The sequence below is a fragment of the Apis laboriosa genome, unplaced genomic scaffold (assembly GCF_014066325.1).
Source record: "Apis laboriosa isolate Shangri-la unplaced genomic scaffold, ASM1406632v1 scaffold11_cov152, whole genome shotgun sequence".
Lineage (NCBI taxonomy): Eukaryota > Metazoa > Arthropoda > Insecta > Hymenoptera > Apidae > Apis > Apis laboriosa.
In genome coordinates, this window is record NW_025221020.1 from 2,310,979 (window position 1) to 2,326,303 (window position 15,325).

The following is a 15,325-nucleotide window of genomic DNA, read 5'->3' on the forward strand; positions in this document are numbered from 1 at the left end:
TTTTCGATTCCGCGCGTATCATCATTTCCGCGGGAAATTTCGAAATTTGGAACGGCGAGGACGCGCGGTCAAACTTTTCGCCGAGAGTCCTTTCCGCGATTCATTATCACGAGCTCTCGAGCGATCATTAATCAACGCCTCTCCCGGAGGTGGAAGAGGCGTTGAAAAGGGCGGTGCGCGCGCGCCCCATTACGACTCGTCGAGTAGTCATAGCTGAAAGGAAAACGCGGAGACAATGAAATGAAAATGCGTGGATCCGGATGGGTAAAAATAGGGAGGGTGGAGGATCGTCGTTGCTCCGGCGTAAGGGAGACCAAGGAGGCCAAGGGGGGATAATAATCGAGGGAACGCGAGGGACGAAAAGTTGCGAAGCGGATGAGTCGTCGACGAGTTGAAAAGAAACAAAAGGAAAAGAAGAAAAGAAAAAAAGAAAGGGAGAAGAAGAGGAGGAAGAAGAAGAAACCGCGAACGCGCGCTTTTCAACTTGATCGCGAGGAAGGATTCGCTTCTTAAATTTTCACGCGCGTAATTCCAATTTCACCTTGATGAAAATCGAAGAAACATCGATCGATCGATCGATCGAGCGAACGACTCGAAAGCGTGGCTAAGAGAGAGAGTGAAAATAAAAAAAGTATAAAAAAGAATGGAAAGAGGAAAGGACCAATAGGGGAATCAATTATCTCGACTATGCCAGAGCTAAGAGAGGGACGTCTCCGCTTCTCCAGCCAACTCTAATTGTATAAGTACATCGGTGAAGAGGGGGGAGAGAGAGAGAGAGAGAGAAACACGGCGGAAACCGAATCGAAGGAGACTCGATCGATAGTCAATCTGAATGAAATTTGCACCTCGAGGAGTCACGCGTAATAGGGCCTCGACCAAACTCGGCCTCTCTCCCCTCCTCTCTCTCTCTTCCTCCACCTCCGCTACGCGCACAGAGATTTCTATTGAAAAGCAATTCGTTTCCCGTCAACGAACCTGTCGACCGCGATGCTTTCGTCGAATAATACCAAAGTTGGTCGGAGGGGGAGGGAAGTCGGCAATAATAATAATCTCTTTATCGTAGCTTCGCGCCGATTAACGACCTCCCCCACGGGATCCCTTTAATCGGGGCCGATGTCGGGAGGCCGATAGCGGAGAAGGCGAGGAGGAAGAAAATTTATCTTTGCACGATCAGTTTCGGGTCCTCTTCGTCCGCAAAGCCGGTCGTAAAGCTATTAACTAATCGAAACGAGGTACTAATCGCGCAACAAGTGCAACCTATCCGGTTATCCACCTCGTACCATCGACTCGTGCTTCGTTTAATAATAAACGGGGAGAAGAAAGCCGATGGAAAAGTAACAGTCGATCGAGGAGGAGGAGGAGGAGGAGGAGGAGAGTAACGAAACGATCCGAGGAAAGGATCGAACGCGTTGGCACCGCGCCGACTACGCGGAATCGGAGCCACCGTTAGACCTCGAGGAGGAAATCCACGCAACTTTGGCGACGTTTAACTCTCGTGTAAACAAGAACGATAGACGGGAGGGCGGGGAGCAGAGAGAGGAGGTGAGAGGAGGGAAGAGGAGGGAGGAGGGAAGAGGAGGGAGGAGGAGGCGGCGGTGGCCACGAAACAATGGAAATCGATACTCACGTTATCGAGAGGTAACCTGGACAGTCTGCTGCCGACACAGTGAAGCCTGCTGCCGCTGGAATTCCCGATACTGGAATTGCCAGCGAGCGTTCCGTTCCCGGGCGAATTCGTGGGCGGTCCTTTGGCGGGTAATAAACCGTGGCTCCTATGATCGTTGCTGTTGCCCCCGTGCTTCATCGGCTGGCCGGGGTAACCACCCCTGCCTCCGTACGGCGGCTTTCCGTCGGCTGGCTTCACGAAACCACCCCGTTGATGATTCGACGTCGAAGTCGAAGTCGACGAGGACGACGACGACGACGACGACGACGACGACGACAACGACGACGACGAGGACAAAGATGACGTCGAGGACGACGAAGAGGAGGAAGCATCGGGGCGAGGCCCTCCCGGTTTTTTAAATTCTTGGGAGGAGGGCGAGCTCCTGGAATTCGCGCCGACCGAACTGGAACTCATTCGAAGAAACGAGGAGGTCGGTGGCGGGGCAGGGCTTGGCGGTACACCCTCGATGCCGATCAGCCGTTTCGGCTCGTCCAGTAGATGTTTCACCAACGAGTAGTTACCTAATTTTGATTGAATCTGCTGCGTCGTACTGTCCCGGGCGTCCGGATTCACCTGAAATCATCACAAACACGTACCGATTATATACACCTCCTCTCCTTCCGTTCCGAGAGAGAGTGAGAGAGAAAGAGATCGTGCATCCCTCGCCAGACGAGGGATCGATTCGTTTCCACCCTCCAACGGTCGAAATTGCGCGCGTACTCTTAGGATATACACGTGTACGTTGCGTGGTAAGAGCGTGATAATAATTAATGCGGCGTAACAGTGGCTGGCAAGTTTACGACGATGCCGGGGGAGGGGGCGAAGGGAGAAGGAGAGATTCGCGTTCGACCGGTTACCTCGTGCACGGGGGGGGGGAGAGGGGAGAGTAGGAGCATAGACTTGCGTACAATGTAGACAGACAGACAGCGCGTTTATGATCCACCGCGTCCTCCCCCTTTGTCTTTAAGGACAATGAGATCGAATCGCGGCTTAATAAGGAGGCGGAGAGGCCTCCGAGGAAACTTAACGTGATTAATGAGCGCGCTATAAATCACGTACACTTGTTCCTGCGTACGTACTCTTTCCCTCCCCGCCCCCGATCGAGCGAGCATCCACTCCACCCCACCTTCCCTTCTTTAACGAGCTTCCGATGCATCCCTGTCCCGCGATTCTCCAAGAAAAGGAAAACCATCTTGATTCCATCTTCCGCCGAATTTCCAACGAAATTCCATCTTCCAACGCTCGAATCTTCGAGAAAAGATATATATCGGAAGGAAAAATTCGTTTCCTTTTCCACTTCTCCCCGAATCTGGAGAATCGGGAACGGAGAATCTCGATGGCTCGATTGTTAATCACGCGCGTTAGAGGGGGCCCTGAGAGACGACATAAACCGTAATCCCGCGAGGAAACTGCGAGAGGAGGAAAGGAACGGTTAGGTGACCAGGTCAGGGACTTCCCTTCCACCCAGACCTCCCCCCCCTCTTTCCCTTCCTCGTCTCCTTCCGCTCTAATCACGTTCCCGGGACGTCGTCGCGACGACGATCGTCCTCTCTCTTCTACGCCATCACCCTCGAAAACCTCGTAAAACCCGTGAACTCGCGCTCGTAACGCGACCACGTAGGCCGGCCGTCGTTGAGACCACGATTGAGATTCCCGCAAATTCCCGCGGCCGTGGCTCCTGTCCCGAGCCACCTAGTGTCGTTCCACTCGACCCCCCTCCCCCCGGGAGCTTCTCTGTTCGAGGCGTTGGAGGCGGTTCGCCCAAGGACAACTTATCCGTATCCCTTTATTCCTCGAATATCGAAAACAAATTGGGCTCGAACCGGTCGATCGCTTCGCTTTCCATCCACGATCAGCTTCGAGGCGATTTAACGGCCGAGATACGGCTTCCTCCCTCCCTTCCCCCTGCGAGCGCCGAAACGTTTAAACTGCCGGGCGATATATATATATGTGTGTGTGTGTGTGTACGACCATGCACGCAAATTCTCGGCAAATTCCTCCCGTGAACGGATAAAAAGCGATTGACGGCGGGGCGTGCTGCGCCGGCTTTCATCCGCTTACGACGCCATGCCGCCATTTTCGAGGAGAGAATCACGAGGGTTCTCCATCTATCCGTCGTTTGGAAACGAATTTCTTTCGCGCGCGGAATGGGCGAAAGTCGAAGGAGAAGGGGACGAGCTCGTTCGTGAGAAGAGAGGAGGATGAAGAAAAGGGGAGGAGGGGAATGGGCGAAATTTGTTTAACGATCGCCTTGTGCGGTGGAAAAATAGGAGCAAAGGAACGTGGAAAGGGAGGCGGAGAGACAGTTGGCAAGCGGCGAATAGCGGCCGTACGTGCGTAAAGTATAGCCAAAGATTGCTTACCTCGCGTCGTGACGCGTCACGAGGAAATTTCGTTTCGTGCCTCCGTTCCGAAATTAGCATCGGTGTTCGCGTGTACCGTTGGCGTGTCTTGTACTCTCTTGCACTCTCTTTACTCTCGAAAGAAAATAACATCGCGAATCTTTGTAATCGTCAAATTACTGGCGTACGAATGTAATCTCTCGTGGAAAAGGGAAATGAAAAAAGGAAATTTCGACATTTCGACCCGAGTTCTTTTCTCGAAAAGTTAAAAGAGGGATACGCTTCGTAGAAACTTATTGTCGATCTATGACCGAGATTCTTCCCCCCCCCCCCCCGACTAATTCGCATCGAGTGGAAAAATTTAACCCTTTGCTCTCCAACGATGACTCTCTGGGATCAAGTTGCAACAACTTGAACGGCGACAATATTTATTTACGTTTGATTCTTTTTAACAATATATTGTCAAATGGCTAGATTTTTTATCTCAAAATAGTCCGTGATCGTGAGTCGAATGACATCTTCGTTAGTCTGAGTTTGATAGTTTACATTTGATTCTTTTAAAATATCGCTTCATAAATACATTCTTAACAATATATTATCAAATGGTTAGATTTTTTATCTCAAATTAGTCCGTGATCGTGAGTCGAATGACATCTTCGTTAGTCTGAGTTTGATAGTTTACGTTTGATTCTTTTAAAATATCGCTTCATAAATAGGTTCTTAACAATATATTGTCAAATGGTTAGATTTTTTATCTCAAAATAGTCCATTGATCGTGAGTCGAATGACGTCTTCGTTAGTCTGAGTTTGATAGTTTACGTTTGATTCTTTTTAAAATATCGCTTCATAAATAGATTCCTAAGCTCTTATAATCTTATGAGGTGTAATCTTATCTCATGAGTAATTATCTTATGGTGATCTTATGAGCCAGCGAAAGCGAGCCGCGCGGGTCTGAATCTGGAGTTGCTGGAGCTCGACCGAGCGAAACAAAATCTGGAGTGCAAAGGGTTAATGAAAGAATCCAAAAGAAATCGACGGATCGACGGAGGGAAGAAAACTATCTCGCACAGTGGGGGTTTCTTGCGCAAGCTCTGGACCAGAGCTGCGAATCTGGCCGAGAGAGTTATCAATCTTTCCCTCCGCGTCTCTCGGCGGGCCGAGAGTTTCAACGCGACAGAAATTACCCCGGAGGCGGCATCCGTATTGCCCTCCGCGACTCGCCAGCCACGATGTCTCTCTCTCTATAAATTACGAGGGAACTCCGTCGAAGACTCGATCCCCCCCCCCTCGCACATTTTCCTCCAACTCGAGTTTTCATCGAACGTTGCTTTATTTACGGCCGATCTTTGTTGGAACAACGTCTCCCTCCGTTTGCAAATAGCTTTTCAACGTTGCTCGACGGCAATACGCGTAACAGATATGGCGCAAAGAATTTGGAGATGTTCGAAGGGCGGAAAAACCGGGTCTCGTCCGCCGAGTTAAGCTCCTTACTCGGTTCGAAGGAAATACTCGAGACGAGATCGTTCAATCCGCTTGTTGCCCGCCTCCCTCCCTTGCGCGATTGTCCGTGAAGGAATTTAGAGCGTGGAGGCCGCAAAGTCGATTGTTAATTACCGTTCGTCGCGTCGATGTTGACGATGCGTGTTTGCCCGCGAAAGGAAACGGATTGTTGGGGAAACAGGAAGAGAGGTTCGAGGAAAATTCCGTAAACAGCTTTCGTTGGAAATTGCAGTGGCGGGGGAATTAGTAGCGCATGATCGAGTGGTACGATCGAGAGAATTGGAATAAGAAGTGAATACGAAGAGAGAAGGGACGACTTTGATGCGTAAAAAAGGAATACAGATATATTCCAAAGGAGTCTTTTCCATCTCTTCTTCTTTCGTTCTTCTCCTCGATGTTATGGTTGACGCCCGCCAGCGATGAAATATCGTCGGAGTTGCGACTCCACGGGGGATGAGGAGGGATTTAAACGACCTGACTCCCCTGCATCCTCTCTGTACGCATACGCGCAAGCGTAATGGACACTCGGTCGCGAGGCGAGAGAAGGAAGAAAGGCGAACGTAACGAGTTAAAACGTCATCTTCTGCGGTTGTTGCTCGCGGGAGAAATGCTCGCCGAAGGACGACGCTTGGCTGGTACGATCGCGCGCTGCGGTCGAACGGTGAAATTTCCGTTTTGGAATCGCGGCTGAAGGAAACCGGCTGATGGATCGTCGATCGTCGGGGGACAAATATTTATGAGAGAGTCATTAGCGAGGAGAGCGAAAGGGAATCGAGGCCATTACCACGACGACGACGAAACGACAAAGGAACGACAAGGATACGATAGTAAAATGAACACACTAGGCGGAGAACTTTCGCTTCGAATCGAGCGAAACGCCACGGATCCATCTCTAATCTTATTTCCGGAATGCGATATCGGATTACAACCTCGTATCGTATCGTATCGTATCGACGAGTAAACAACAAGTAAATAGAATTGTATAAAAGAGGAAACGTAAATTTTCCTACGGGAATCCGTGCAGGAATAGCAAGGAATGGGTATTTCTAAATAGCGGTTTGCGGGACAAGGGTCGGTGAAAACTGGTAAACGGAATACCTTACAATTTCGCGGAACCTCTGCGGTTGACAGTGGTATTTCGCGTAACCCCTCCCCTCCCCGAGGAGAGGGATTAAATCGAAAAGAAGAAAACAGAGGCCTGTGTTTAATTAATCCCCTCCATTCGCGATTAACCTAAAAGCGGAGACCGATACACAAAGTGGCGCAAAAGTCGGCGAGCGAAGGAAAAGGAATCTAGGAATAGGAGGAAAGGAGGGGGGAAAAATCGGAAAGATTCGAACGAGGCAGGTGGACGGTCTCGTTTGAGATTACGCGAGCCACGTAACACGTCCCTTCTTCCCGCTACTCGGCCACGGACGAGGTTTCAACGAAGATAGCGTAGACGCGGTTGCCGACGGTTCAAACCCCCCTTCCTCTCTCGCAAATTCTCTTTCCAGTCGGCTGCCTCCATCTGACAGCTGCTCGCCAGTCGGATGAAAGCTCCGTTCCACCGCGAAATAATATACACGGCCGGGGGAGTAGTAGGTAAATTGAGGAATCTTCGTTTCGTTTCGTTTCGTTTCGTTGCGATAATCGAGAGCAAAGATTACGTCGCGAATATTTTCGAAGAAACGTTTCGCCGAGTCTCGTTTTCCTCGACACGTTCGAGCGTTTCGATGCGGATAATTTTCAATAGATTTCGATGAATGGCCGTTAAAAGGGGCGGAGAGGGAACGAGACGAAAAGGCGGAAACGGAGCGGATCGGTCTCTCGAGTTTGCAAATGAACTCGACCCGCCGAAAGTCGAGCGCGGCAACATACCCGTTCGTCGAAGTTCGCGTTGGGAGAAGTTCGTCGGGACGATCGAAACCGACGTTCGATCGAATTTTTACGCGACCGCGCGCAATCGGTCGATCGCGAAATCCTGGCCTAAAGAATCGAGGCAATTAATCGAGAGGTCCTCGGAGGTTTTCTTCGCGATGCAAAGCGTTAATTGGCGTTTTATTAGCGACGAGGCGACGCGTTTACAGGAGGAACGCGCGAACGTTGAGATAAGCAAAGAAGGGGGATGAAAAGACTCTCCCTTTTCACTCCCTTTGCAGGTTCTCGGCTTCCTCTTGTTTCGCCTCGGTTTTTGCGGGATTTTAGACGAGGAAATTTATACGGCGGCGACCGATGTACTACTCATGGCTGGAGGAAATTTAGTAGAGCCCTGGAAACTTTGCGTGAAATTAGAGGAGAAAGGGAGAGAGAGAGGAAAAAGGAGACGATCGGCATGGAAATCGCAGGATTCGAGCCGATATTCCACGCGCGAATTCATCTCGAAGGTTATGACGGTCGGCCGCGTTCGCGTTCGTGGGATATTAAAAACGGTGCGGGCTGTACGCGTTGTTTGCTCTTCTCTTTTGAAATGCCGAAAGGACGGGGAACGCGGTGCAATCGAAAATGGGGGAGGGGTTGATGGAGAACGAGCAACGGCTACCAGCCAACCGGGGACAACGGGGCGGGGGAGGGGGAGGGGGGAAAAGGGCAAAAAGTCGGAGCTTTTACTCGCGCCAAGGACGAAACACCGTCGTCCGCCGCCTCCTTTCCATTTTCAAGCTCTACGTGGCTGGCATCGCTATCCCTCCAACCCTCGCAGCCTTCGCCGGGCTGCTCACCCCTCTCCTCTATGCACGTGAAATTCGCGTTAACCGTTAGCCACGACTGCGTCTCCTAGGCTCGTCGAGTCTCCTGCCTCGCCATTCGTCTATGTACCTTTTCTCTTCCCTCTCTCTCTCTCTTCAATTCCTCCCTGCTTCGCCTTACCCCCATCCCTCCATTCGGGGCTCGTCGAGTTAATTGCCGCGTCTACACCGCAAATATTTTTTCCCCTCCACACCCGGGTGCGAATTCAATTCGACGGCGGTGCACAATCGCCGTCGCGCCTTTTTTAACTTTTTACCCGCCAACTCTGTCGCCCCTACGCCCCGTAACGCCCAAAAGGTGGTCGGTTCAATCGTTCAATCGCGGGAGGAGGAACGATTTAATCGATTATGGAGTATTTTATTCTATAAATACCCTCTCCCTCCCGGTATTATTATTTTTTTTTTTTTCGATCCTTTTCCGGCTCCAATCTTCGCTCTCGAGGATTGGAGAGGATCGGGAAGAAAAATAAGCGCTATTTAGATCCCTGATTGGGAATCTCGTCGCCAAGGCCTGTCACGCGTCGGGAAAACCAATCAAATCGAAGCGGTGAGGGTTGGATGCAAAAAAAAAGGAAAANAAAAGGAAAAAAAAAAAGGAAAAACCCGCGGGAGGAGGAAGCGCGACGAACGCTTTTGGGGGCTATTTGTTGACGGCCGACACGCTATTCCCGATAGCGGAACGTCTGGCCAACATCGTCCAGACGTTTCCATTTGTTCCCCCGAAATGAAATGTTGAACGCGTTTCCCGTTCGAATCCCACCGCCGCGCCATCCGCCACCGTGTACCGCGTGGAATAAATTTGCACGCTTTAAAAGCTTCGTTTCTCTCTCTCTCTCTCTCTCGATATCGAAGCGCGATGCGCCGAATTTAAACGGATATATGTTTTTTTTCACAATAGAGATTCGACCACGCTCGTCGTCCCACATTTTTTGCCGCGGAATATAAATATTTTATTATAGCGAGAATCGGTGGATAACGAATAAACGAAGGCGGAGCGAGGTAAATTCGTTCGTTATCGATATTAGCCGATACGTGAATATCTCGAGTAGAGACGAGAGAATCCGGACGCGAGATCACCTTCGGACCTTGAGGATCTCCTCCTCAAAGTGGCGACGATCCTTCGCCGTGATATCGCTCGGTAGACGTCTCGTCGATACGCGAGACGTCTCGAATACTTGTACGGGGAGCTCGATATACCGTATTTACGCTCGTGTGGGATTCCTAGTACCCACCTGTTACTATGCACACCTACGTACCTCGAACGGTGACTCCTACGCTCACGCGTGAGAGGTGTCATTGAGAAAAATCGACCCACTCCCCTCCACCCCTCATCGATCCGTTTGATTCGAACCGATCGATCGTCGCACCGACGAATAAATTACGCGTTCTTAAACGAGACGACTCTCCCTCTCTCTCTCTCTCTCTCTCTCTCTCTCTCTCTCTCTCCGTCACCGTTATCGTTTTCCAACGAGCTATCGAGAAAAGACACTACGTTTTGATTAACTTTTTCGCGGCCATCCCCCAAGATCCAAAAGACCTCCCCTCCCCGAGGGACGGGATCGAGGCCGACTAATTAAACGAACGAGACGGGAAACGTGACGCGACGCTATTGTCGAGGATATCGGGTTTTTCGTAGCCGGACCGGTTCCAATTGCGGAGAGATGGGCCGATCGATGGCGAAACGGCGAAAAGATTACGGATGGATACACACCTGAAACGGGCCTATAGGCGGTGGATAAATCACTAGGGATGCGTGAAACGTAGGAGAGAGAGGGAGAGAGAGAGATGTGACATGCCACTGTACCGGTTGCGGCAAAGACTCTTGCCACCGGCAACGTCCGTGACTTTAACCGCGGCTTTCATCGGCCGCTCGGTTGCTGCCAGAGCCTCCCCCCTCCCCCTCACACCGATCGCAACCGGATAATCGCGAATCACTCTTACCGCCGATCGAGCTACGAATCGTCTAGCTAACGAGTCGAGCATCCGTCGAAACGGGAGGGGAAGAGAGAGAGAGAGAGAGAGAGAGAGAGAGAGAGAGAGAGAGAGAGAGAGAGAGAGAGAGAGAAAAAGAGAATCGGCCAACTACTGACTTCGAATCTCGTCGAATCTCGAAATTAATTAAGCCCCCAACGTTTTAAGTTTACCAAGTTCTAACGTTCGCTGACAACGATTCGTCGATAATCCCCCACTCCTTGTCTACCGCGCTTTGGCGGACGACAGCGGAGAAAAAGTTGGGGAAAAAACGGAACGTCCTTCTCTCGCACGTTCGCGCGAGCATTAAAAGATTAAATATTTGCCAGTCGACATCTCGTTTTCGCCGCGCACACGGAGCCATCGTAGCCGGCTTAATTCCCGAAAAAAAAAATTACGAACGACAGAGCGCAACCGAGTAGCGGAGTTTACTAATCACGGTAATGCCAGGATGAAAAGTACCAAGCCCGCGTCGTCTCCATCCATCGGCGACGCTTCGCTCATCCACGATTATTTTTCACCCCTCTTTCCAGTCTCGTCAACGACACCAACCACTCTCCTCCCCTCCGCCTCTGCCACCCATCCCATCCCTCGCCCATCCTCGTCCCACGTCGGTCCATGACCGCTCGACATTCTCCTCCTCTCCGCGACGTCCTTCGTCCTTTTTTTTCCCCACCCCCGTTAACTCGTTCCATCCTCTCCCGCTGCGAGCGTCCCCCTCGCCACTTTCAACCGTCCTCCCCCTCCTCCCCGACCGTCCCTTCCCGACCGTGCACAGACACGATTCCACCCTCCTCCCTGCCTCGCCGCTCTCCTCGTTTTTCACCCGGTCTGCCCTCCTCCTCCTCCTTCACCTTCTTCTTCTTCTTCTTCTTCTTCTTCTTCTTATCCTTCCCCTTTCCTTCTTTCTTCGCCCCAACCACTCCCACTCTCTCTCTCTCTCTCTCTCCAAGTCTTTCTGCCCGGTATCCTCGCGTAACCCTCCACACGCCAGACATCCATAAGCGAGAGAGGGCGAGGGAGGACGAAATTACGGCGGGGCCGATCGCGCGCACGCTTCCCTTCGTATTTATAGCGGAGCAACGCTCTCCTCGGGTCTCGTGCGCGACCGAAATAGAGTCATTCACATCCTTCGCGCTTTGCGAAGCGGCTGCTTCGATCTCACACCTTTCAATTAATCGAATCCAAAGCGTCTCTCATCGTCGCCTCTGCTCAATTGTTCCCACCGATCGCTTCTACGCATGGAATAACACCATCTTCCCTACCCATCTTCGATCGTTTCCCGTCCCGGATAAACGATCGTTGGTTCGCGAGGACGATGATCGACGAAACTCGTTACCTAACATCGGCTTCCAACCAAGGAAGCCCTTCCCTGGCCGGTAACGTTGAGTAATAGGAATCAGTCTCCGGAACTAATGGACTAACGCGCACTTCCGCTTGCTAATTATTTGTAACGCAGCTTCGCTCTCTCTCTCTCTCTCTCTCTCTCTCTCTCTCTCTATGTATTCGAGATTCGTCTGCTCGTGAAGAGGCCGCGAAATACATGTGTGTATAATTTCTTTCTTATTTTCCCTCCCAATGATGATCGCGTGTCAGTAGGTCAATCGATGCTCGAGGACGCGAGCACAAACTTGACACACTTTTGAGTTTTCGGTCGGGCACGTGGACCGTCGACCGCCAATTCGAAATCATTGTGCACATCCGACGCGCATCCGGAACCGTAGTCATCGAAATTGACATCGACCAGCGGCAGTGATCGATTCCGTATCGATCGATCGCGCCGACGCCACTCTCTCGGTGAAATTACAATTTCGAGATTGGTTGGCGTGATTGGAGCGGCCAGGACGTTCCGTTGTGCTCTGAATTTTAACGCGCATTAACCGGCATCGCGATTAAATAGCGAAACGATAATAAAAGATCTCGAAAAGAGGAATATAATCGGGGACAGTCGAGATTCGAAGAACTTTGAGAATCCCCCTTTTTCTGTCCCGAGCTTCCACCATTTCCTCTTCTGTTTTACACGAGCGTATTGTAAATAAAACGGGGAAAGATGTCCCCGTTCATAAAGAAGGAAGGTAAGGAAAATAAGATTTCATTAACTCTAGGCAGAAGAGGGGAGAGAGAGAGAGAGAGAGAGAAACGCGTGGAAGCAATAAAGCAATAAATCGTGCTTCTTGTTCCGTTTAAAAGTAAAAATACCGATATTTCTGGAAATATTTCTCGGAGCGAAATCCGTTGATTTATGAGTTTATTGCATCCACGCCCCTCGCTGCGCCCAGCATTTACGGCACTTACGCCGTAGGATTAGGGAAGAAAAGGGTGGAAAGAGGGACGGACGAGAGGGGATTATTCGGAAATTTTGGTTAAACGGCGAGCGCGCGCACCGTACCAGCCAAGGTTTCGCCTCGGTGAATGAGTCAGCGTGCCGTTATGGGTCGCGCGGTCTTGCTTCGTTACCGGAGCTCCGCTTGGCTTTTGTGTCGGACATCGATTGTTAAGGCAACATTGATAGAGGCTTCTCGAACCCGCCTCTCCCGCGCCGCCGTCTCAAATCACGCTCGCGCGCGAATCGTCTATCGCGAGCGGTGCCGCTCTTCTCCTCCGATCTTCGTCCCTCTCCCGATGCGACGAGTGCATTGACTCGCCTCTACCAACGCGTAGCTACCTTCCTCCCTATTCGAGGTGTTATAAACGATGCGTTCGATCGATCCGCTCTCGATCGTCGAAACGTCGTCGAGGAGTCGCGAGGAAGAGGAAAAGGAGAAGGGAAGAGGAGGAAGAAGAAGAGGTACACACGGTGGGGAAATTGGACGACAGTGGCGAGAGAGTAGGACTTAAATTCGAGCTAGGTGGACTCGTGCCAAGGGTGCAATTAATTAAGCCGGGAGGGGGGGTGGCCCTCGGCCGGCCGTCGTGTTTCCATCGTACGGGACGCGCATACCGAGGAAAGGGCTTCGAGCAACGGCCATGCACCCAACTATTTGGGTCGAAGACGAGGCGAATGCGGCGCGAATCGATCCACCGAACCGGAAGAACGGAAACCGATGAACGGAAAAGAAGAGGAGGAGGAGGAGGAGGAGGAGGAAGGGAAAACGACGAAGCCGTTATACCGCATCCATCCTCGACGAAGGGACGAGCAAAGAGGAGAGAAAGAAAGAAAGAAAGAAAGGAAAAGGAAAAGAAGAAGAAGGAAGAAGCTAAGATATCGTCGGATTATCGAGCTTTATAACGAAGCGGAGGGGAGGAGAAGAAACGAGATTGCACGACGATGAACCGCCGCAGGAAATAGAGAGATGGAAAAGCGCGGAAAGAGTTTCCCTCCCGGGAACGGGGAATTATTTGTACACGGTGTGCAAGCATGCATTAGTACAATGGTATTGCCGTTGCAATTATATTCCCGCCGCTCGTTCCTTCTTTCTTTCTCTCCCCCTCTCTCTGTCCCGTCGAGAGGAGAGAAACGCGTACCGCGAACCAAATAATTCCGCCACGAAATTAACGGTATTTAGAACGGACTCCCCTTTAACACGCGGCCACGAGGGGTGTACGTAAAACGGTGCACGGATGGCGTAATGCGATTATTATCGTTGCCTCCCACGAGGAAGAAAAATATCCTATGACACCGGCCGAAGGGAAAAAGAGTCGCGTGCCGTGGAGGAGAAAAAGAGAGAGAGAGAGGAGAAATAATAAAAAAGATCGGTGGACGAGATGGCTCTAAAATCTATCCGCTCGTGTGTAATAATCTCGCGGTCTTCCGCGTAATTTCTTTCCCCTTGCGAAATTAATGCCTCGAATAGGCTGACGGTTAACGCTCGAATTACACGAGCAACGTTCGCCCGTTCGTTCGTTCGTTCGTCCTTCTCTGGTATTTCGGCGTCGTCGACATTCTCTCCGCAATCGGGAGAGATTGCCTACGAACCGAAAGAGGAAACGAGAGAGAACGCGCGTAAAAATGGACCGCCATTAATGCTCGTGATTATTACTTGCCAATAAAGAGAAAAGGGTGGGAAGAGGGGGAGGGGGGAAAAGGAGGCGGAAAAAAAAGGAAAAAGAAAAAAAAAAGAAAGTAAAAGAAGAATGGCTGCACCGATCGCGGAAGGTGGTTACCAACCGCGGCGGCGGCGGCTCCACCGCTCTTCTTTCTCTCCATTATCCGGTATCGTAGGTAATTTTCCACCGGTGTGTACCACCGAACGTGGGTTACCCAGCCCATTGTTTATTTCCTCCGCTAGTCCTCGACTTCTCTCTCTCTCTCTCTCTCTCTCTCTCTCTCTCTCTCTCTCTCTGCCTCCTTCGCCACCGTTTCTTCCTTCTCCACCCCCGCCTCCGCCCCGCGTCCTTCCCATCCGCCTCCTCCCCTTGCCTCTCCCTCCCCACTGTCTCTTTCCCTTTCTCCCTTAGTAGCTACAACTCTCGTCAAGCCACCGCATTATCCCACCCTCTCACACACCGGTATTGATTCCGTCATACCACCCCTGCCGTGAAAGCCGGAGTTGCTCTCTTTGTGTGTCGTGCGGCCGTGTGTGGCCCGCTCGTGTGTATTTTAACCTCCCCGCCCCCGCCCTACACCCTCCTCCTCGCCACGGTCAAAGCGAGCCGGAGAACCAGACGGAGGCGGTTTCATAAATTACGCTAAATACCACCGGGTTACGGGACGGGGTAATACACGCGCGCGTGCATCGTCGCCGCCACCCCCCTCGACCAAGTCGTTTCCCCGGTCCGATGACCGAGTCACCGATCGGATAATTAACGGAGAAGTTCTCGAGAACGGCGCGGCTGCCAAGTTGCGGCTAATTTCGAGGCGAACGCTCGCAAAGCGCAACGCGGCGGCTCCCGCGTTTCCTGCTGAATTATCGCGTTAAAACGCGTTTTAATTCGGAGCGTCCGCCGGAAAGTTGCGTGCGGGTCGATCGGCCGACAGATAATCTTGCGTAAAATACACCGGTGAAGAGACTCGTTGTTCGTACCTAGAATCCAAACTCCCTAACAAGAATCCCCCCAATCGTCGGGAATGTTTCGTTTCGAGATTCGATTCTTTGGATTTATTCGGTTTCGCTACTCGGGGAGAGAGAGGATTTTAACGATCGAGGATGTTTGAAAATGGGTGAAAAATTAGGCGACAA

At 51.4% G+C, this 15,325-nt stretch overlaps 1 protein-coding gene across 6 annotated transcripts in view; it reads right to left on the reverse strand.

The window, feature by feature from the left end:
* LOC122718081 (AF4/FMR2 family member 4-like) overlaps positions 1-15,325 on the reverse strand; it is a 117,227-nt gene that overhangs the window by 42,505 nt on the left and 59,397 nt on the right. For all 6 annotated transcript variants that reach the window (XM_043942772.1, XM_043942780.1, XM_043942797.1 and 3 more), the window contains one exon: positions 1,628-2,239. In XM_043942772.1, coding sequence (XP_043798707.1) covers positions 1,628-2,239 — 612 coding nt within the window. The remainder of the gene's footprint in view (positions 1-1,627; positions 2,240-15,325) is intronic.